Source organism: Panthera uncia, assembly GCF_023721935.1.
Source record: "Panthera uncia isolate 11264 chromosome B3 unlocalized genomic scaffold, Puncia_PCG_1.0 HiC_scaffold_1, whole genome shotgun sequence".
Classification (NCBI taxonomy): Eukaryota; Metazoa; Chordata; class Mammalia; order Carnivora; family Felidae; genus Panthera; species Panthera uncia.
This window is the reverse complement of record NW_026057582.1, coordinates 116,444,421-116,467,866: the sequence shown is the minus strand read 5'-3', so window position 1 is coordinate 116,467,866 and position 23,446 is coordinate 116,444,421. Positions and strand designations below refer to the sequence as shown.

Below are 23,446 nucleotides of genomic sequence, written 5' to 3'. Positions count from 1 at the left end.
CTCCTCTGGTATCCAGTTAATTTTTTAAATTGTAAGCTTATCTATACTTGGCAGCAGTATTAATTCAGAGATGGTCTACTTTTCATTTATTCATTACTAGAGAACAGTATTAGTGATTCTGGTCTATTAAGTGGGCAAAGAAAGCTATCAGAGCCAGGAAGGGTGTGAGACTGGTGGGTATGGGGACTGTCCCCACATACAATTTGATGCATGGAGGGCCTCTGACCTAACCTCCTTCTCAGAACCTAACCCAAGAAGGGCAACTGAAGATACACTTGTAGTTGGGGCTGTGATGAGTAGCACAGCTGTATTCCAGAAAAGTGGGCATGGTTTTCTAGCCTCCTGCACAGAAAAACCAAGAGAACATGGGGTAGCTGGTCAGCAAAAATAATCCCACACTCCCACTGTATTGCAAGGAGAGGTGCTTACAGTGTTTTCAGGGGGAAAAAATAGCAAGTTACAAAAGAGAGGCACCCAGTTTCAGTTATAACAAACATACAAACACACCTCCAAGTGTCAGCAGTAATTATCGCCATGTGGTGGAAATATGGGTCATTTTTACCCCTCTTTGCTTATCTGTATGCATGCTTCTGGATTATCTGAAATAAATCTTTCTTACTTCTGTTACAAACAAAACAATTTACATTCCCAACTAAAAAGCTCAGCACCACAGGACACCATAGACAGGTAATACCTTGCTCTCTAAGGCAAGGGCACAAGAGAAAGTTTGCTGTTCCCCCAGGCTGTGGAGCCACAACTCCCAACCACAAAACCATCTTATCTGAGAAGTGTCAGACTCAGAACAATTTCCACTTGTTACCTGAATTCGGTTCAACTCTACCACAGGCCCATGCTGGCGATCTCGCACCATAGTTGCTTGTACTACTTTACGGAAAGCTGCCTCCTAAAATATGATGGATAGACAAAATTTAGAATCTGACATAGGAAATATTATTATCCATAGATAAATCATGTCATAGTTTTGTTTTAAATATTCTCTCCTAAAAGTCAAATTTTCTTAAGAACAGTAATTACAAACTCTTCTTTTCCAAATTGTGAGGTGGTGCCAGAGGCACAGCCTATGCAGAGGCCCACCTGTGCTCTCTGCCCCCCATCTGGAGGCAAGAGAAGCCCACCATGCTCTGGGCACAGGGTGGGGAGGGCCAGAGTCTGGCACATATCTGCTCTGACTTGGGACTCAGGCCAGGCCCTGAGGATTAACTAGAAAAGCCAAGGTCTCCCAGACAGACCACAAGTCCACTCGTGGCAGGACTGACATTAAACACTATGCCTCAGTGTCACTGTTGTGACAAAACCACAAACCAGCAGCAGGGCCAGGGAGTCCTGTATGTTGATCCAGGCTTGGGGTGAGAATGAGAGACCAGTGAAGGAGGAAACATATAGGTACCATACACTGACAGAAACCTGAATACTGGGGCCCAATGACACCCACGTACAGGTAGGCTTGCCATACTCATATGGACCAGGGCACCGGCAGCACCAGTGAGCACAGGGGTAGGGAAGGAGACTCAAGAGACACAAACGAGATAGGAGCGATGGGAGTCCCAAGTCTCTGCCAAGTGGATAACTCTGCCGTTGTCCACAGATAGCATGGTTGGGGGAGCACAAGGTACCTACAAGAGTATCCAGGTCCCTCTCCCAGGTCAGAACTCCAACCTCTGAAAGCAGGAAGGGCAAGAGCCCTAAGCAGCCCAAAGATGAGGCCTCAGAGGTAGAGAGAGTCAAGTAAGAGTGTCATAGAGGCAACCAGCCCACAGAGACAGACCCATCACACCTCACAGCGGTCCACCCATTACCATAAAGGGACTTTCACAGGGCACCCTACGCCACACAGGGGCTCGCATAGGTGCACCCATCACCATGCACCCTTGTACAACACCTACCAGCTAGTTTTGTCCTCCATCCCGCCTGACCTCTGCTTTCCTGACTGCTCTGCCCAGAGTCAAGGACAGCTCCTCCTCCACAGGGACATGCATTTCCCTTCTCTGATGGCCTGATCCAGCAGGGGTCTCCTATGATGCTCTCTCTTCTGTGCTCTGAATTGCATACTGGTAATAATGTTCCATGGTCACCACCAACACGCATTTCCCAAATTTTCCAGCAGATGTAATCCTTTCTCACCCAGGACCAAAATAGAGGCTGATTACACATTCTCTGCCACTGAAGTTGCCTGCCAGACTCCTTCAGTGCTCCTGCTGTCCTGCCCCTGTGCTCACAGCCTGCAGAACACTCATGCAATCCATGTGGGATCCATCCTGCCTCTCACTTGGTTGTCTCCCTATGAGGAAAGGCTTTTTCCTAGCTGCCTATTATCATCTCCACTCTGATAGATTTTTAAAAAATGGTAAAAGGGATCAATTTGTTACTTTTTATTATTAAAAAATGGTTGAAGTTGGGGCACCTGGGTGGCTCAGTCGGTTAAGCGTCCGACTTCGGCTCAGGTCATGATCTCACGGTCTGTGAGTTCGAGCCCCGCATCAGGCTCTGTGCTGACAGCTCAGAGCCTGGAGCCTGTTTCGGATTCTGTGTCTCCCTCTCTTCCTGCCCCTCCCCTGTTCATGCTCGGTCTCTCTCTGTCTCAAAAATAAATAAACGTTAAAAAAAAAAATTTAAAAAAAAATGGTTGAAGTTAAGTTTCTTATCAATGTTAACTGCATACAACTTTTTCCTCTTCCCCATCATCAGAGAGATCTTACATTACTACAATCCTTATCAATGTCCACTTGTCTCTAAGCCACACATGAAAATAAAATGTGTGGACCAGTCCCCTCCAGCTAAGTGCAAACAAAGCTATTCTTAAAAAAGAATAAATCTGTTTGGATAGGACTCCAAATAATACAGATTTTATTATTAAAAAAAAAAAAAAAAAAAGGGACCGTAATCTTTGATAACAAAATAAGTTACAAAATAGGTCTCAGAATCATAGGCTTTTCAGAATTAGGAGTTCTCAATCTGACCTCTATGCTTTTTTCTACACAAATATTACCCCTACCACACAATGGTTCTTTTAGAACATCCTGCCAACCTACTTGCCAGAAACTTGATGTCCAGTAATGGGAAACTCTTAACTCCTGAATCAGGCATCCTATTTCTAAAAAGCTCAAATTATTACAAATGTCAACGGGTCAAAATATGTCCAGTGATTTTTAGATGCCCTCCTTCATGATTCTATTCACAAATTATCCTTTGACTAGGAATCTCTACATATCCTGATATTGAATTTCTATCTAAATGATGTATAATATCTGGCACCCTCTGCTGGACATCCCTGGGGAAGAAATTATCTCATTTATCCTTCCTGCTGCCAGTGGAGATTTGCCATAATGCCTCATGGCTAGGTAAGCAGAGAACATGGGCAAGAACGAGGCTTAGTTTTGCAAACCACCCCACCCCTTAAAGGGGAGAGTTAGCAAGCAGAGATTACAACAGGGAAATAACGCACCACACTATTAATTTTTAATGTAAGCTCCAAAAGAGAAGAAATTTTTGTCTGCTTTTCACTGATATATTCTGAGCACCCAGAACAGAGCCTGGCATATAGCAGGTACTCAACAATGAGTCTCTGCTGAATAAACTGTATTCTGTCTACTCCCAATTTGCGAATTTTTGTTGGATTAAATTTTACTGAAAATACCAGTTTTGCCTATAGCAAAGATTGCTACAAGAGTACCTTTCCCTGGGATATCAGAATTCCTCGTAGAGTGTCAAACCCCACAGAAGGCCCATGTCCAGTTTCATCCAGAGAGCCCTCCAGGTCGAACATGGGGATACAGGGGCAGAAGAGCTCTGAGATGTGATGCAGAAGCAGCAGCCGGTTCCGCAGTGCTATTATGGGGATTTCCTGCAAGTGATTGTATTCCATGGGAACCTGAAATGTTGAAACTACATTAAATCAACTTAGGTGTCAAATGCACAGATAAGTCACAGTTTGTAGATGAATTCTGAAAAAGTGTTTTTTGGTTTTTTTTTTTTTCAAAAACAAGGAATCACTGAGACTTCAGAGTCTGATGTGAAAAACTTTATTGGTTTTAGAATAATATTCTGGCCAGTTTGACTGCTTGAGCCAAGTAATGTGAACCAAGGAAAATGCTAAAAATTAGTCTATAGAAATACATTTACTAAGGAAAGTGTGCAGCTTGTACTATCAGAATGGTTTTGTACAGTTTATAAGATTTAGAATGAAGGTGACACATGGATATATGGACAATGTTGGTTAATGTGAATATTAACCTGAATTATTTTCAGTGGAACACCTGTGTAAATATACAATGGAAAATGAAATGTGAGTGTGGCTTACTTACATGCATAATTCAATATACAGATAGTAACTCTGTCACTACTTGTATACCTCCTAGCCCACCCAGCCCAACCAGTACGAACCTGTGCAGGCAGCTTCCCAGCACTGGCAGGCTTGCTGGTTGACCAGGCAAGGGTGTGTGCTGAGCCGCAGGCCACCCGGTTGACCTTCTTACCCTGAAGGGCAGCTACCAACCGAGGCCTCTGGATAGCATTTGTGGTTCCATCTCCCAGTTGTCCCTCATCATTGTCGCCCCACGTATAAACTTCACCTAAATGAAGTGGATTTAGAACAAGAACTTGTATACTAGGACCAGTGAATGCACAACCTCTACCATCTTCCCATCACAATCATCTCTCCCTTCAAATGGTGCTGGTGGTCAGCTGTCTGAATGTCAACTTCATGTGTGACCTAGATGTCTCTAATTGCAGCATCCAAAGAGGGAGCACACTTCTCAGAACTCCTGAGAGCCCCTGCTGGCCAACGTGCCTTTTCTAGTAAGAGGCACAAGACTCTGGTCTTAAAAATACAATAGCATTTGTTCACAGGAGTAAGCACATAACTGTAACAGTTCTTTACCAGAACAAGTAATAGTAAAACAGATGGTAATATCCTTAACTGCCCAAATTAATTTTTTATGTTAAATGGAGAGAAAAAAATCAGTTTTTTTTTTTAAAAACACAACCTGTTTTTAAAGGAACACATAGTTCTTCCTATAGTTATTCATATCCCAAACATGAGATTCATCATAATGAGAATCATATTTTTCAGTGTACCATACTAGATCCCAACCATGAAACACCACCAGAAAACTATTCTAGGGTAAGGTCACTTGGTGACTAAAACAGAAATGAGGTTAGTTTTCTAGAGATTAGCCTTGCCATATTCCACAAAGACTCCTAAGAGAGCCATGCAGCCATAAGCAGCACTCTGTAAAGTGCAGTGCTTACATGATCAACGGCAGTGTGCTTGCTGGCCCATTCCCACCCTAGACAATTCAGTCCTAAAGCCACTGGGTCAGTGTTACAGCACAAGTAAGGAGAGGAGGACTTCTCTGCAGAGGTACAACTGGATGCAGAGAATCAGAATCCATACATGACAAAAACTTCCATACAGGGGGTCGCTCAGTGTGGGGAGTTGGCCCAAGCAGAGTGGCCCATGTGTGGGGGTGGCCCAGAATGGGCAGTCACAGCCCGAGTCAGGTAAGGATCCATGCAGGGGAGAGAGCAAAGGTAATGATGGGGCACTGGTCACATTCAGGCAGAGTGAGTGGATACCTATATTAGAGATAATGAAATCCAGACTTCTCACCAAAAGAGAAAGGAGTTGTAAGTGTGGAAAGAAAGAAAATTAGAATGAATCCTGTGGTATAGAACTAGAACCTGGGCTCCTGGTGTGAATGTGTGGTATTCAATATATATATATATATACACACAAAAATAAACATAGATGCAAATTTGTATATTATTTACATATATATATAATGAGCACATCACATCCTTGGCCGTTGTTCTCCTTTTAGTTACCATATTAACCTCTCTAGTGTGTTGTAGACTATCAAGGATTTTAATCTTTTTTTAATGTTTATTTATTTTTGAGCCAGAGAGAGCAATGAGCAATGAGCACATCTATCGACCTGATCTTGTCTTCTAAACACCATTGTCCTCTAAAGACACCAAGACTCCTTGTGGAAATGGTCAATGCTAGGCTTGGGCCTTGGAGGGTCAAGAAGATAGGGTGTCTTACTGTGCCAGAAAGCAAGGAAATACCCAGTGAATGATGGGCACACATCAGGAAATAAAGGGGCGCCTGGGTGGCTCATTCGGTTAAGCGTCTGACTTCGGCTCAGGTCATGATCTCGCGGTCCGTGAGTTCGAGCCCCGCATCGGGCTCTGTGCTGACACCTCAGAGCCTGGAGCCTGTTTCAGATTCTGTGTCTCCCTCTCCCTCTGCCCCTCCCCTGTTCATGCTCTGTCTCTCTCTGTCTCAAAAATAAATAAACGTTAAAAAAAAAAAAAAAAAGGAAATAAAGCTAGCCTAACAGGGCCAATTTCAGCATCAAAATTGTTAACAGTAACAGATTACGTACAATCCAATGAATAAATTAGGAAACCATGAGTCCCACATAGATATAAATTAAAAACAAATATCAAATATTTGATGAGAATAAAATATACAATGAGAAAAGGGATATTTAAATAGCTTCAAATACCCTCCCAAATACTTACTAGTTACAAAAGATATTCAGAATGGAAAAGCCTAGCAGCCACCACCTTAATCAAGTTAACACCACTGGGACAAAGAAAAACTATATGACACCTGATGAATTTAGAATGAATTAACAACACAGACTGAATTAAGATCACAGATGTGCAACCTGAATCTACTGAGGAGATATCTGACAAACTCAAATTGAGGGATGTTCTACAAAATAAACAGCCTGTAATCTTTAAATGTGTCACAGTCCAAAAAGCTCAGGAAGATTGAAGAAGTGTCAAAGAATGACACTCAGGGACAACTGAGGATTGTCTCAGAGAAGATGAGACATTAAAATGACAGCTAAGTATAACCTGTGCTATAACATGAATGGGAGTGAAGATTAGGTGGAGTAATAACCAGTGTGAATTTCCCAAATGAACAGCCATGTTGGGAATGTTTAGTAGCTGTTCCTATTTGTAAAATATACACTCAAATGTTCAGGGTGATGGAGCATCAGGGCAGCACCTCTCAAACGGATAAAAAAAAAAAAAGTTCTTTGTACTGCACTTCCACCTATTCTCTAAGTGTGTGATTTGCTTCAAAAATTTAAAGAATTAAAGCAAATAAAAAAATGTATTGTAAGTTCTTGGTTAAGAACTATAATGCCAGTCCCATGATAAGCCATAAAAATTGCTTATTCATATAGGAAACTTTTCCATCAATGAAACAATTAAAGGGCACATGTTCATATAATTTATCAAAGGCTTTAAAAGGAGACAAAACTGGGGGGAAATGGCTCTTTTAATAAAAGATGATACACTAGTTTTCTATTACTGCCATAACAAATTACCACAACTTACTGGCTTAAACAGTTCTTTCAGTTCTGTAGGTCAGAAGACCAACAGGAGTCTGACTAGGCTAAAGTCTAGATATCAGCAGGCTCATCCTTTCCGGATGCTCTAGGGGAGAGCTCATTTCCTTGTTTATGCAGACTGTTGGAAGAATTCAGTTCTTGGGAAGACCAAGGTCTTGTTTCCTTGTGGGCTATCAGCTGATGGCTGATCCCAGCTTCCCAAGGCCACCAATATTCCCTGGTCCCTTTCCTCCATCTTCAAAGCCAACAATGGTGGATCAAGATTCTCTCACACTTTGAAAACTCTCTCCTGCCTCTTCTCTGTCACATCTGACTGACTCTTTGGCCTCCTTTTCTGTTGTGAAGGGTCTATGTAATTACACTAGCCCACCAAATAATCTAGAATAACTTCAATTGTAAAGTCAACTAATGATCAACCTTACTTCTATCTATAAAGTCCCTTTTGCCATTGTACTGGGGTCCCCAAGACCACCTTCAGGTTTGCTGATTCATTGAGTGAATGCCCAGGCCTCAGCATATAGTCATACTCAGCTATGATTACAGTGATAGAATATGAAATAAAATCAGCAAAGGGAAAAGGCACATGGGTGAAGTCCAGAGAAAACCAGATGCAAGCTTCCAAGGACCCTATGCCAGTGGAGTTACACAGCACAAGTTTAATTCCTCTAGCAAAGAGTTGTGACAACACATGCAAAGTGCCTTCGAACAGGAAAGCTCATTAGAGCCCCTAGTTTTCACTAGGGCTGTCACATGGGCACCTCCACCTGGCACATACCCATGTTCCAGGAAACAGGTTTCAGCAGAGACCACATTGTGCAGTTTTAGGCAAAGCAAGGCCTCTTGTCAATTAGGGAAGGGAGAGAGCCCTCCCCAAATTCATTTCCCAGCAGCCAGCTGAGGCTCACCTTGCAAGCAGCCCTTCCTAAGGACAACAGTATCAGGTATACTCTGCTCTTTTCTGCACAGCCATGAAATTTAACATATTCAGAGGTGTTAACACCAGGCCCTGCTCACCACAGAAATTCTCAGATAATATATATGCATATATTATCCCTGACCGGACTTCTTAGATTTAAAGGCCTCTGTGCTGCAACACCGGGCCTCCCCACCTACCGTCCTCAGTGCAGCACACACAATGCAGGGAGCCAGTGGCAATGGCAATGACTTTCTTCCCCTGCAACCCCTGAACCTGACGAGGTCTTCTAACATGGTCGTCAGATCCATGGCCCAGCCTGTGATAGTCACCTTTGCCCCTGCACAAAATGAAACATCGAATTATGAGTGCAAGGCCCTGTCGTTTACCACCCCGTCCCACCCTCCTGGCATAAGCACCATACTTCAGGACACAAATCACAGCCTGCTATAGAAGTTACATCTCAGTCCATGAGATGTCAGTTAATATAACTTCAAATTAACAAACTGGTTTTGTGAGATTAAACAAACAGAATCTTGCATACCATGTATAAACAGCGCCAGATTTGGTAAGGGCAACAGAAAACTGGGATCCACATTCTACTTTAACCACTCCAAGGCCTGTAAGAGAATCAATCTGGAAGGGAAAAAGGTTCAATCAGACTGAATCAAGGTTTTTTCTGACTGCTGCAACCACACAGAGACTGAACTAAATCTAATAAAGAACTCTGAAAATCCTTACTCAGATCAAATATTTCACACAACTTAAAGTCCTACTCCACTTAACCAAGTAATATTCTCAGGAGGATGCCTGACTCTGAAGGCACACCTGCTGACACTAGGCCACGAGCCCATGCTACTGCACAATGACACTCAGCATGTGTCACTAAAAATGGACATGTCACAGTTGGAAGTTCTATGATCATTTCCCCCCAGAATCTATTCTCCCAACTCTATTTCTCTTTCTGGTGTGGCGGCCCCATTCTCCAGTAAGCCCTGCAATGCTCCTCTGCCCTCCAACCCTCTCAGACCCCACAGGCCCCCAAGAAAGGATCAGCAAAAAGGGGGAGGAGGATTGGCCAAGAGGACCAGGTTCTGGCCTTTAGAACCTATCCATCTATCCAGGTTAATCAAATCAAACATGACCTTGGTCAGGCTAGTATGAGAAGTCATTTCCACCCGTGTACATCGGGGGTCCAGGCCCTTCACAACCAACACCCAGAAGTTTCACTGGGGCTCACTAACCTAATCATCACTTTTTCTCAGCCAGCAAGCTATGCTCCTTGTTACCTGTGACTGTTCTCAGACTTAAGTTCTCATATCTGATTTTTAAAAAAAAATTTTTTAATGTTTATTTTTGAGAGACAGAGAGAGATCGAGTGTGAGCAGGGGAGGGAAAGAGAGAGGGAGGGAGGCACAGAATCCCAAGCAGGCTCCAGGCTCTGAGCTGTCAGCACAGAACCCGACGTGGGGCTTGAACCCACAAACTGCGAGATCATGACCTGAGCTGAGTCAGATGTTCGTTCAACTGAGCTACCCAGGCGCCCCTGATTTTTTTAACGTTTATTCATTTTTCAGAGACAGAGAGAGACAGAGTGTGAGCAGGGGAGGGGCAGAAAGAGATAGGGAGACACAGAATCCAAAGCAGGCTCTAGGCTCTGAGCTGTCAGCACAGAGCCTGACATGGGGCTCGAACTCAAGAACTGCGAGATCATGTCCTGAACTGAAGCCAGATGCTCAATCAACCAAGCCACTCAGGTACCCCTCATATTTGATTTTAAATTTAAATTAATTAAAAACAATTCTCTCAGTTCTCTCCTCACCCTCACCTCTGTCACAATCATATCAAGTAGTAACTTCCATTCCCCCAATGCTCAACATCCTAATCCCTGAAGGTGCAAAGCCTGTGTCTAAAGCTTTCCTAAGCATAAGAAAGTCTACAACACACAATTTTTTTCATAAATTTGGAAACCTTAAGTAACTGGTAATGTGGTTAAAATACTGTATACCTGCAAGAGAAAAGGAATAAGAAATGATAAGAATGAAGAGGAAGCACTGAGCTTCTGGTTCTCCAGCAGTGCCCACCAGCATGCAGGGATGTCTCCAGGCACATCTCCACCAGGCTTTGGCTCTAAGCACTGCCTGCCAAAACCACTCTCTGCAGTAATGGAAATGTTCTGTGTCCACATTGCCCAATATAGAAGTCACCAGACACATGCTCACACTGAGCACATGAAATGCGGCCAGAATGAGCAAGGAAGTGAATTTTAATTGAGTTACATTTAAACTTAAATAGCCATGTGTGGCCAACAGCTCCTATACTGGGCTGCACAGCTCTGGGAAGAAAAGCTATGCAGTTTCGGCCAGGCTCTTGTCCCATCTGAGGGGGCTCTAGTAGAATGCTGCCCTCCTCCCCCACAGAGCTGCCTGTGGGCTATAAGGGTCTCTACTCCTCACATGCAGTCCCAGATCCCCAACAAGACCAAACACCAAGCAGAGAACAATTTCTAGTTTTCTTTCACAGCACACATACTCCCAAATCCACAGCAAAGCACCTCAGCTAAATGGCTCCATCATGTTCATGCACTGTAGGCAGCACAGCAGTCAGCACATGATCTAAACACATCAATGAACTTAATCTCTGCCAACTACCCACTCACAAGGGCAAGAGAGTCTCACAAAGTTAAGAAATTGCTCAGAGTCATGCAGATCACATGGAGAAAAGCAATCTGACCCCCAACCCAGGCCTACAGTCTCTTCTCTTAGTGTGTCACAGGATGTCTATTTAACACAGCTTCTGGCTAAGCCAGCTGCAACCCTTTCAGCAAGTACCATTACAATCATAGCTACAGAACTCTGTGAATTGAAAAGACCATGAACAATTTGTTATCCCTTTCTTCAAACAGGTCTATATACTACATAAAACCACAGGTTGTGCTAACTTACATAAATTTCCCAAGACAGCACAAATAGCACTTAATATATCTTAATACCTTTGGGCCTTTCACTTTTTACTCAACTACCCATTATATTTTCTGCAAAGAAGGTAAAGATGAGGTTAAAAGACTCCTGAGAAGCATGCAGAGGGGGATGGGGTGGTAAGCCTAGGAGGGCCTGGGGTGGGGAGGGGCGGGCTCTAAGAGCTCCACAAAGACGTGGAACCCTCAAGTCCCAGATCATTGGGAAAGATGCCTTTCTCCCACTGTGCAGACACAAATACCTTCATGGGTACTTTACAGCCATCACTGCCTCCTCTGCCAAGCTTGCCGTAGTCCCCATCCCCCCAGGACCAGACGGTGTCATCATCAGTGAGACAGAGGGTCTGGGCATCTCCACTACCACAGGCAACATCAACCACGTGGTGGCCCTGCAGTGCTTCCACCTTCAAAAAAAAGAAATCAAAGTTATGCAATCACAGCAGAAAGAAGGTTTACCTAAGGAAAGGCTTTAAAGTACTGTGATGCTCTTGGGTTGGGAGAGTGGGGGCGGTACTATTTTAAGCCTTTACAAAGAATGTGTAATTTTAATAATCATGTAAGATAAGACCAAAAACACCTTCATCAATCTGAACCAAATCAATCTAAACGATAGGAGGCAGGTTATCAGTGTCCCTAGTGAGCCAGTCCTACCACACCAGGAAGTCTTATTCACTGCCTCACCCAAAATACAGTGGGCCTTCTAGAAGCCAAAGCATTTAGCTAGATGCCAGGTAATATTTATTTATATATATTTATATGTGTAAAATATAAATAAAATAATAAAAGGAGATTTCAAATACTATTCTGTTTAAATGACACATGGAATATAAACCTCCTTGTAAATAATGAGGCTAAGACCATCAACTCTAAAACTAAAAAGAAACTAGAACAGGAAATACTTTTGACTTTTAAAAATCAAAATGGCATAATGACAATGAGAAGCTGCCTCCCCACCACCTTCAAAAGTGAGGGTGTGAGGAGACACCCCAGGCCTCTGAGCACCTTCTCAAGGCGCCTTCTCACCAGCTTTGGCTTTAACTGGTCCTCACTGTCGCTGTGCCCCAGGCGGCCATACCGGCCTTTGCCCCATGTGTAGAGGTCCCCTGCTGCGGTGACACAGGCACTGTGGGCTCCACCGGCAGCAACATCAACCACTTCAATTCCTCTCAGAGACTCAATGACGCGAGGGCGGTCACATGGACTGTAAAAAAGGCCACCAAATATAACTGAAATAGTTTTATTCTTAAATATTTTAAAAGTATTAAATACTAGGCTTTTGGTTTGTTATATACTTATTCAATGTACACTTCTCAAATGAATTGTTTTTTATGTTTATTTTTTATTTTTAAATTTACATCCAACTTAGTTAGCATATAGTGCAATGATTTCAGGAATAGATTTCAGTGACTCATCCCCTATGTGTAACACCCAGTGTTCATCCCAACAAGTGTCTTCCTTAAGGCCCCTTACCCATTTAGCCCATCTTCCCACCCACAACCCCTCCAGCAACCCTCAGTTTGCTCTCTATATTTAAGAGTCGCTTATGTTTTGTCCCCCTCCCTGTATTTATATTATTTTTGTTTCCCTTCCCTCATGTTCATCTGTTTTGTATCTTAAATTCCACATGAGTGAAGTCATATGATATGTCTTTCTCTAATTTCACTTACCATAATACACTCTAGTCCCACTCATGCTGTTGCAGATGGCAAGATTTCATTCTTTTTGATTGTCAAGTAATACTCCATTATATATATATATATAATGGAGTATGTGTATGTATGTGTGTGTGTGTGTATACACACATACATATCTCACATCTTCTTTAATCTTCTTTATCCATTCATCTGTCAAGGGACATTTGGGCTCTTTCTACACTTTGGTTATTGTCATAAAATCAATTGTTAATTAAGAAGAATCATTCAGACCTGAACTCAAAATTTTATAATTTCCTAAATGTTTTCCTTTACACCAGTTGTCCTAATGCCACTGAGCAGGAGACTTGCTAAATCAGAGGCCAGGAGACTAGTGCCCAAATGTGGGCCAAGTCTGGCCCATGGCCTGTTTTTGAAAGGCCAATGAGCCTAGAATGAATTTTACATTTTTAAAGGTTGTTTAAAAAAAAAAAAAAAAAAGGAAAGAAGCATATATTACAAAGACTAAAATATGTAGGCTACCTGGCTCTTTACCAAAACAATTCATCCACCCTTGCTATAAATCAACATTTCATTTATAGAGTTTTATCAAATGAATGTCAACTAGCCTACAATGTGCCAAGCACTGACAATAAGTTTGTTTTCTTATTACTGAGTTTTGAAAGCTCTTTATAATAATTTTGAAAGTAAGACCTAAGCCAGATGTATGATTGCAAATAATGCTTTCCCAGTCTGTAGCATGTCTTTTCAAACACCCGGAGTTCACATTTTTATGAAGTCCAATTTATCCTGTTTTTCTTTACTGGATCATGCTTTTGGAGTTCTTTCTAAAACTCCTTGTCTGACCTAAAGTCACAAAGGTTTTCTCTCATGTTTTCTTCTATAAGCTTTTGGACTTAGGTTTCACATTTATGACTATGATTCATTTTGAGTTAATTTTGGATACAGTGCAAGTCAAGAAGTTCACTGCTTGCTATATGGTTATCCAGTTGTTCAAGACCATTTGTTGAAAAGCTCTGTTCTCCAATAAACTGCACTTTTGTAAACTGTGCATTGGAAGTTATAAGGCAGAAATCAAACTTCATTTTTCCACACTCATTATTCAGTATTTGTGGTACATTTTGAGACTCTATTCTGTTCCACTAATACATTTCTCTCTCTTTACAACAGTACTACACTGTTTTGATTACTGTAGCTTTAAAATCAGGCTTGAAATAAGGTAGCGTCTTCCAACTTTGCTCCTGATTTTCAAAGTTGCTTTGATTATTCTAGGTGCTCTGTATTTCTCTATGAATTTTACAATCAGCTTGTCAATTTCTACAGAAATTTTGTTTGAGAAGGGGTTGAATCTATAGGTTAATTTGAGGAAAACTAATAAATCAACAATATTGAGTCTTTTAATCCATGAACACAGTATACTCATTTGTTAATTTTTAAGTCTTCTAAAATCTTCCCTAGCAATATTTTATAGTTTTCTCTAAGTCATCCATGTGTTTTGTTTTGTTTTTTTTTGGTCAAATTTATCCCTTACTATTTCAATTGTGGGGGAGGGTAATATAAATGGTATTTTTAAATTTCAATTTCTGATTACATTTGCTTAGTATAAAGACAATTGCTTTTTATTTATTGATCTATCCTGCAACCCTGCTAACCTCACTTATTGATTCTAGTAGCTTTTTTGTAAGTACCATAGGTTTTCTATATAAGCAATTATACTACGTGTAAAGAAGCAGCTTTAATTCTCTTTCCCATTTGAATGCCTTTTATATCTTTATACTGCTGAACTTCACTTGACAATCTTGAAGTACAATGCTGAATCTTGATAGCAGATGTCCTTGGTCTTGGTTCCTATAGTTAGGGGAAGTTCAGTATGTCATATTAAGTCACTATTAGCTCTATATTTAACAGAGATGCCCTTTATCAAGTTACAGAAGTTCTCTTTTATTCCTAGATCTAATTTGGACATTTTTCAGCCATCATTTCTCAAAATCCCCTATCCTCCTCTCCTTTGGTGACTTTACTTATATAATAGGCCACTTGAGGCTGTTGTCCACAATTCACTCATGTGATATTCATTTTATATGTTTGTGTATTTCATTTGTTTCAGTTTCTATTGTTACGTCATCAAGCTCACTGATCTTTTCCTCTACTATGTTTAATCTATATTAAACACATGCACTGTATTCTTCATCCCAGACTTTGATTAGGGCATTTAAAATACCTTTCAATCTCTAACATGCTTAAGTTTTCCCTCAAGTTTCTTAAAGATATAGGCATGTGGTTAAAATACTGTTTTAATATTTTTATCTAGTAATTCTACTACTTATGTCATTTCTGGGTCAGTTTTAATTGAATGATTTTTCTCTTTATATGGGCTATATTTTCCTACTCTTTTGCATGCCTGATAAATTTTTTACAGCTTTGAGATATAATTGACATATAACATTGTATAAATTTAAGGTGTACAATATGATGAGTTGATACATATATACTGCAAAATGATTACCACAATAAGGTTAACACAGCCATCACCTCACATAATAATTTTTGTGTGGTGTGAACACTGAAGATCTACTCCCTCTGAGCAACTTTCAAGGATACAATAAAGTATTGTTAACTACAGTCACCATGCTGTACATTATGTCCCCAGAATTTATTCATCTTATAACTGGAAGTTAGTACCCTTTGTCGACATCTCCCAACCCCCCAATCCCCAGCCCCTGGAAACCACCAGTCTACTCTAATTCTAGGAGTTCAGTTTTTTTAGATTCCAAATATAAGTGAAATCATAGTGTTTTGTCTTTCTCTGACTGATTTCACTTAGCATAATGTCCTCTAGGTTAATCCAAATTGTCACAAATGCCAAGATTTCTTTTTCTATGGCTGAATAATATTCTAACACACATACTACCACCACCCCACCCCACCCCACATCTTCTTCACCCATTCACCTGTGGATGAACATTTAGGTTGTTTCCATGTCTTGGCTATTGTTAACAATGCCACACTGAACACTGGAGTATAGATCCTTTCAAGAAAATTATTTCATTTTCATCAGATATACACCCAGAAGAGGGATTGCTGGATCACATGGTAGTTCTATTTTTTACTTTTTTCTATGTTTTCCTATAGTGGCTGCATGAATTTATATTCCCACCAACAGTGTATAAAGTTTCCCTTTTCTCCACAACCTCAGCAGCACTTATATCTTGTCTTTTTAATAAAAGCCATTCTAACAGGTGTAAGGTAATATCTCACGGCTTCGATTTGCATTTCCCTGAAAATCAGTAATGCTAAGCAACTTTTCATGTACCTGTGGGTCATCTGTATGTCTTCTCTGGAAAAATGTCTATTCAGGTTCTTTGCCCATTTGTTAATTGGGTTTTTTTTTTTTTTTTTTTTTTAGTTTTTGCTACTGAGTTATACAAGTTCCTTACACATTTTTGACATTAATCCCTTACCAGTTATATGGTTTGCAAATATTTTCTGTTATTCTATAGGCTGCCTTTTATTTTGTTGATTGTTTCACTTGCTGTACAGAAGCTTTTTAGTTTAATGTAGTCCCACTTTATTTTTGCTTCTGGTGCTTGTGCTTTTAGTGTCATATCCAAAATAACATTGCAAAGACCAAGGTCAAGGAGCTTTCTCCCTATGTTTTCTTAGAGGACTCTTATAGTTTCAGAACTTATATTTAGGTTTTTAATCCATTTTGAGTTAATTTTTGTAAGTGGTATAATTCAGGGATCTAATTTCATTATTTTGCATTTGAATATCCAATTTTCCCAATACTATTTATTGAAGAGACACATGCCTGGTAATTTCTGAATGGATATAGAACATTGTGACGTTTCTCTTGCTGAGCGCTTGATATGTCTGTATTGATAAAGATATTCCTGAGCTTCCGGTTCCTTGTGAACAATTTAATCCTTTCAGGTTTTGCTTTTAAGTGTTTTTGATGGGATCAGAGCAACAGTCTACCTTTAGTTTTTTTACCCACTTTTGTGCAACATCATTCTTAGTCCTCTAACCAATGTTCTGGGAATTATCAGGTTTTGGAAGCAAGCTGTATTGTCTGCCCTCTGTGAGCTCTGTGGACCATTCCTTCTAGTCCTTTTGGGTGGTTTGTTCCTTGGCCTCTGAGTTCCTTGGCCACTGACACATGTGACTGTCAGTATTCACCTCCGTAGATCACTGTATGTAACTTTACTGCCTGTTATCCATTGTCTTTAGGGCAGCTGTTTCATATATTTAGTCTGGTACTTTAAGTTATTTCAGAGATGAAGGTCTTTGTTACTCCAACTGGGCAGGTAATTCCCATTAATTTTTAAAAACTAGAAAGTTTGGTTACTTTGTTTAAAAAATATTGTCATTTGTGTGTCCCCTTATCCTCACTCCTTCCATTTCCTCTGTATTTACAGCTTTAGTATCACACATGTTACCAAAATGCCAACTGTTGATTCAGTGAATTACTTGGGATCAGAGGAAGAAAACTTGGGGAGAAGGACAAAGAGAAGCTCAATGTACTTAGTACTTAAAAATCGAAAATTCAGAATTGATTTTCCCCTCAAATAGAAGGGCAGTGGAGGCAAGCCCACACATTGTAACATGAACTTATTTCTGCCAAATGAGTCATTAACATTTAACTTGAGTAGATTATTATAAATGTTGTCCTGAAAAACAAAGTGCCAATATGTTATACAAGAGATAAAAGAAACAAGGAAAGCATAACATCAAAAATAATGTTTTCACATAATACCTTCTGTTGCCATGCCCCAACTTCCCATCTTCTGCCTCACCCCAAGAGTAAACTTCTCCTTCTGAAGAGAGGGCAAGACAGTGTTTTCCTCCTGAGTTCACAGCTACTTTCTTAATAAACACGTGTTGAATGGATTCAAGTAATGTTGGGGTAGATACCGACTCTGTCCCTCCAATTCCTAGTCTGCCGCCTGCACCATATCCAGTGGCATACAGCTAAGATGAGAAGAATATAAATATCAGATTTTTATCTAAATATCCCTATGTTCTAGTAATTAACAAACTCAATCAGTGTTCTAGATATTTTTACCACAGAGAAATGAATTTTAAAGTTAAAAATCACAGGAATGGGGGCATCTGGGTGGCTCAGTCAGGGTCGTGGGATTGAGCCCTGCACTGGGCTCTGCACTGAGCATGGAGTCTGGTTAAGATTCTCTCTCTCCCTTTCCCTCTGCCCCTCCCTGGCTCACACACATGTGCGCTCTCTCTCTCAAAAAAAAAAAAAAAAAAAAAAAAAAGTTACAAGAATGTTTAAGACTTTTCCATGCTTTATCAAACACTAAAAATGAAATAGTTATGACTATTTAAAATCCCAAGTTCACAAAATGTATTTTAAAAAGAAGATCTTTTCCCTGGAAGCAAATCTCTGATAGTAACACTGATAGAAACACTCATAGAAAAACTATAAATAGATGTAGTATTTCAGCAAGGCTGCATATAAGTCACACAGTAGAATACACTATTTTTCTTTCGTTCTAAGTGAGTAATTATTTCAGTGCACAAGGTTTATCATTAATTTAAAAAAGAATCAGACTGCCTTTTCCAAATGCATGTCAAACATCCCTCCTATAAAAATTTAAATATTGTTTCATACTGTTTCAAATGCATTGCTGCAATGACACAATAGTAAGGAAAACCTCAAGGACTAAAACAGAAAGTGAAACCAAGAACTCAGATTGATAAAAGAGCCCTAAAGCCAGTGTCCCCTGAGAAGGTTTTGAGAATCTTCAGCACACGGGGTGTCGAGGGTAAAGTACCAAGCTTAAAAGGAGTCTCCTTTTAGAAAGATGATCCTCCAGTGGGCCAACTGTGAGGAATAAAAAGAAAACAACAAAGCAAGTTCCCTTTCTCAATCTCAGCACTAAATTATATGGAGAAAAAGCTCTCCTGAGAATTAACAACCATGAAAGGTGGTCATTAGGTTGGTTTTCAGTCTAAATTTATACTATGTATGGTCTAAATTCCTTTGAGAATTTAATTTACAATGACTTAGATTTGTAGTACCCCAGGGTTATAAATTCTCTTTTGATGAGTGATTTCCAACTAAGCTTCAAAGAATTTCTACATAAAATTTTCTAAGGAAAAGGGTCAGCTCATAGTTGAAAAAAGATGCCATGAGGGAGTCAGAACAACAGTCCAATATTATCTTTAAAGAAATAAAAGCTTGAAAGTATCCCTAAGGAATAAGGAATTACAAAATTACCCAAAGCAGAACTTCCAGGGATTAAAAAAACAATAATTGAAATTAAATACCCAGATACATTTAATAGCAGATTATAAATAGGTGACAAGAGACTAGAAGATGAATCTGAAGACATTCTTTAGCATATAGCATAGAAACACAAAGAGAAGAGGAAACATGGAAAGAAGGAGTTAGAGATATAAAGCACTCAACAATCAGAACACATTTTCAGGCAGAGATCACACGGAGAATATGGTAGAAGCAATATCTGAGGCAAAAAAACAGTCTAGGAATTTACCAGAGTTGTTTAAAGACAACTTCTCAAGAGCCAGAAAGCCCCCCTCTCCCATCCCTTACCACCTGGCAAAAACAAAGTAAAACAAAAAAGGGCAATAAAAATATATCACAGCAAAATGCAGATCACTAAAGAAATATCTTAAAAGTAGCCATAGAGAAAAGATTTATTACCTCCATTTGGGTAAAAGTTAGTCTGACTGCTGACATCTCATTAGCAACAATGAAGTCCAAAATCCAAAAGAATAAAACGTTTAACAGGCTGACTGAAAATAACAGTCAACTTAAAATTTCATACTCTAGAACAGGGGTTGGCAAATTATGGCCCATGAGTCAAATCAGGCCCACCATGTACTTTTGTAAATAAAGCTTTATTGGACATAGCCAGACACATTCATTTACATATCATTCATAGGCTTGTTTTCATAGTTGCCAACAGAGACCACATGACCCATAGAGCCAAAAATACTATCACGACCTTTACAGAAAATGTTTGCAACTCTTACTTAGGATAAAGGATAAAATAAAGACATATTCAAATAAACAAAAACAATCTGAGGATAAACCAACAAAAGACTCACTAAAGAAAAATGAAAATATAAAGTAGAAGCAAAATGAAGTAGAAGAAACTGTTTAAAGATATAAGGTCTGAGACATAAGAAATAATGTGAGCAAAGACATGTGCAACATTTGGGTAAATCTGGAAAAATAACAACAAAAATAATAATGCCTATCATTCCCTAATGGGTTTGTGCCAGAACACAGGATAACAAAGTATCAGCTATTTGTATTACTTGGGAGGAGGACAGAAGTAGTAATTCACTTCAGATTTTACATATGCATGTTATAATAACCAGGAAACAATAAAAGACATAGAATTCTCCAGAGAATAGAAAAAGGAAAAAAAACAAAACAAAACACTTCAACCCTTTTTTATGAGACTAGCGCAATCTTGATATTCTTGGCAGGCAGTCTCTGATGTGGTTCCCAAGAATCCCTAATTCACACCCTGTGTAATCCCTTCTCCTTGAACATGGGCTAGACCTAGTGACTCAATTCTAATGGACAGAATATGGCAACAAGGATGGACTGTCACTTTTGGATTAGGTCACACAAAACTGTAACTTGTGTCTTGCCACACCTCCCTTGCTTGCTCTGAGGAAGCCAGCTGCTACAGTGTGATGTGGCAAAGAACTGAGGGCAGCCTCAACCAACAGCTCATGAGGAACTGAATGCTCAGTATAGCCCTGAGGCAACTGCAGCCTGGGGAGAGATCCTAGGTGGGAGGACCAAGCTAAGCCACCTCCAGAGTCCTGACGCAGAGAAACTGCAAGATAATAAACATGCATTTTTAAGTTAATTGTTGTTAAGTTAAATAGATATATAATAATAGAGTACCAAAATCAGACAAGGAATATATAAGACAGAAACATTATTATAATCGCACTTTAAGATCTTGGAGCTCCCAAAAATCCCAAAGAAAATATTCACAAACACAAACCAAAAAAATATAAAACATCCTGACCAAGGTGGGTGTCTCCACAGAATGCAAGTGGGTTAAATATAAGAAAACCAATTAATCCAATTCACAACATAAATCCACTAAAGGAGAAAACATCCCTAGGAATAGTTTTTTTTAATGTAGAAAGAGAAGGCAATTTCCTTAATCTCATAAAGATCATCCACCAAAACCTCACAGTAAGTTTGTGAAATGTTCAATCACAGTGTTTACTTTGCAAACTGGATTAAGACAAGAACAAGCCCAGAACTACCACCCCTGCTCAATATTATACCAAAACAACCCAATACAATGAGCTTCCTTTCTTCCACACAAAAAGGAAAAAATAAGAGTGGTGAACTGAAAAGGAACAAAACTGATTTACAGATTATGACTCTATAAAGAAGATACAAGAAATCCTGAGATATAGAAAAGAAAGAAAATAGTTGAATAAGGTCACCAAACATAAAGACAATATATATGTATCAACCATTTCATCATACTAGAAGCAATTTTTTAAAAAGCATTACACTAGCAAATAAAAAAAAGGAATACTCTAATGTATTATTGATATGCAAACAGTACACTTTTCTACGTACGCTGTATTTCAAAATAAAACACTGTAAAGTTATAGAACACATCAAAGATCATACAGAAATATTTTAGAATGATAACTGCTTCCAACAATAAGTACTATTAACCTTGAGATAACGTTTTAATAGAGTCCTTACACATACCATGGACCAATAACGCACTCTAGCCATAGCTGTCTCTTAGTTTTTAACATATGACACACAAAAGGCACCCTTACCTTTCCATCAGCTGTCACTGCAAACAGAGTCTGTTCTCCTCCAATTAACTGCACAGGTCTGAGAGTTGCAAGAGCTTCACATGGAGTGGGAACTTTAACTTTTGCACCTTCGATGCCCCCAAGCTGTCCCCTATGATTATGCCCCCATCCATAAATTGTTCCACTGCCACCCGCAGAAAGAGTCCAGTCATCTGGTCGCCTACAACAAACATTAAGTGAACAATTAACATGGGAAAGAACTGCACATACAACACCTTTCCCCAGTGTACAGCATTATTCTTGGTTCTGATATAATAACCTGTTCATCCACTGCACAAGTTGTTCATCTTGCTCTCTTTTAAAAATGTCGTGGCTCTCGTGGAGAACATCCATGTGTTCACTGTCTGCCATTAACTCACGAATTTTCTTAGCCACCTAGACAACATTATTATGAGATTATCAATAAACACTCACCTCTCAAAAATGAAACACATAATATTAAGGTAACAACACAGGAGTGATCCCGATTGCAGACTCTGAGGGAATGCCAACATCAATACTGTGATTTTATAGTTAATAAGCAAAATCAATACAATTATAATCAAGTCTAAGATATTGGAATGTCTGGGCAGTACTAGTATATCTTTAGTTTACTAAAAATAAACTTTAACTGAAATTCACAGTATGCATTTATTCATTTTCACCTATGTGATTTTTTTCTTTATGGTATCCCTTTGTAAGAGAAATGTTGCTGTGTCTCATAATATTGGCATCTGTTTACACCATGACTGAATAAGGAAAATGTTTTTACATTCCAAAATAACATGCAATACCTCATCAAGAAAAAGACGTGGCAATGGTGTTCTTTTGTCCAGGGCCACAGCAACGCGGGAGGCCATGCAGTACCTTCGGAACCAAGCCCACTTGTGCGTCTCAGCACAGCAAGGGAGAGTGTCTAGCTCCAGGTCACAAGCAAGAGCTACCAGTACCTGTAGCAACCAAAAATTAACAAAACAAGGAAGCTCAGAAATGCAGCTAAGAATCTACTTCACCAACACTGCATGCTAAAGACAGACACCATTACAGGGTTTCTGTGAGTTCTCATTCAGGAGCTCCTTATTCCAGGCTGACTGCCATGTGTCTGCAAGTGTTTTACCACTACCAGTGGTGTGGATTATTCCCACCCAGCTCCTAGTGATGCACCTTATACACAAGACCTCAGATCTGACAACTGCCACAACACTTACTGCCCAAGTCAAGCATCTCAAAGTACACTAATACTTGGCTAAAGTATTAAGGGCTTATTAGGTCATAGTCATTTCTGGAAATTTTTCATATTCAACTTCAGCAATACTTACCCATGTCCTCAAGGAGGCCTGAAATGTGGTGCACTACACACAACCACTCTCTGTGTCTCTCCTAGCCAACCAGCTCTCTCATCACTTTATTTATTTTTAATATGAAATTTATTGTCAAATTGGTTTCCATACAACACCCAGTGCTAATCCCAACAGGTGCCCTCCTCAATGCCCATCACCCACTTTCCCCTCCCTCCCACCTCCCATCAACCCTCAGTTTATTCTCAGTTTTTAAGAGCCTCTTATGGTTTGCCTCCTTCCCTCTCTGTAACTTTTTTTTTCCCCTTCCTCTCCCCCATGGTCTTCTGTTAAGTTTCTCAGGATCCACATAAGAGTGAAAACATATGGCATCTTTC

At 39.9% G+C, this 23,446-nt stretch overlaps 1 protein-coding gene across 1 annotated transcript in view; it reads right to left on the bottom strand.

The window, feature by feature from the left end:
- Positions 1 to 23,446, bottom strand: part of HERC2 (HECT and RLD domain containing E3 ubiquitin protein ligase 2) — a 263,428-nt gene that overhangs the window by 9,358 nt on the left and 230,624 nt on the right. Inside the window, exons 74-84 of the mRNA XM_049614147.1 lie at positions 22,566 to 22,721; positions 22,052 to 22,167; positions 21,754 to 21,952; positions 17,690 to 17,904; positions 12,305 to 12,482; positions 11,524 to 11,685; positions 8,849 to 8,940; positions 8,505 to 8,644; positions 4,402 to 4,589; positions 3,692 to 3,889; positions 821 to 904 (exon numbers count right to left, since the gene is read on the bottom strand). Of these exons, the coding sequence (XP_049470104.1) occupies positions 821 to 904; positions 3,692 to 3,889; positions 4,402 to 4,589; positions 8,505 to 8,644; positions 8,849 to 8,940; positions 11,524 to 11,685; positions 12,305 to 12,482; positions 17,690 to 17,904; positions 21,754 to 21,952; positions 22,052 to 22,167; positions 22,566 to 22,721 (1,728 nt within the window). The remainder of the gene's footprint in view (positions 1 to 820; positions 905 to 3,691; positions 3,890 to 4,401; positions 4,590 to 8,504; positions 8,645 to 8,848; positions 8,941 to 11,523; positions 11,686 to 12,304; positions 12,483 to 17,689; positions 17,905 to 21,753; positions 21,953 to 22,051; positions 22,168 to 22,565; positions 22,722 to 23,446) is intronic.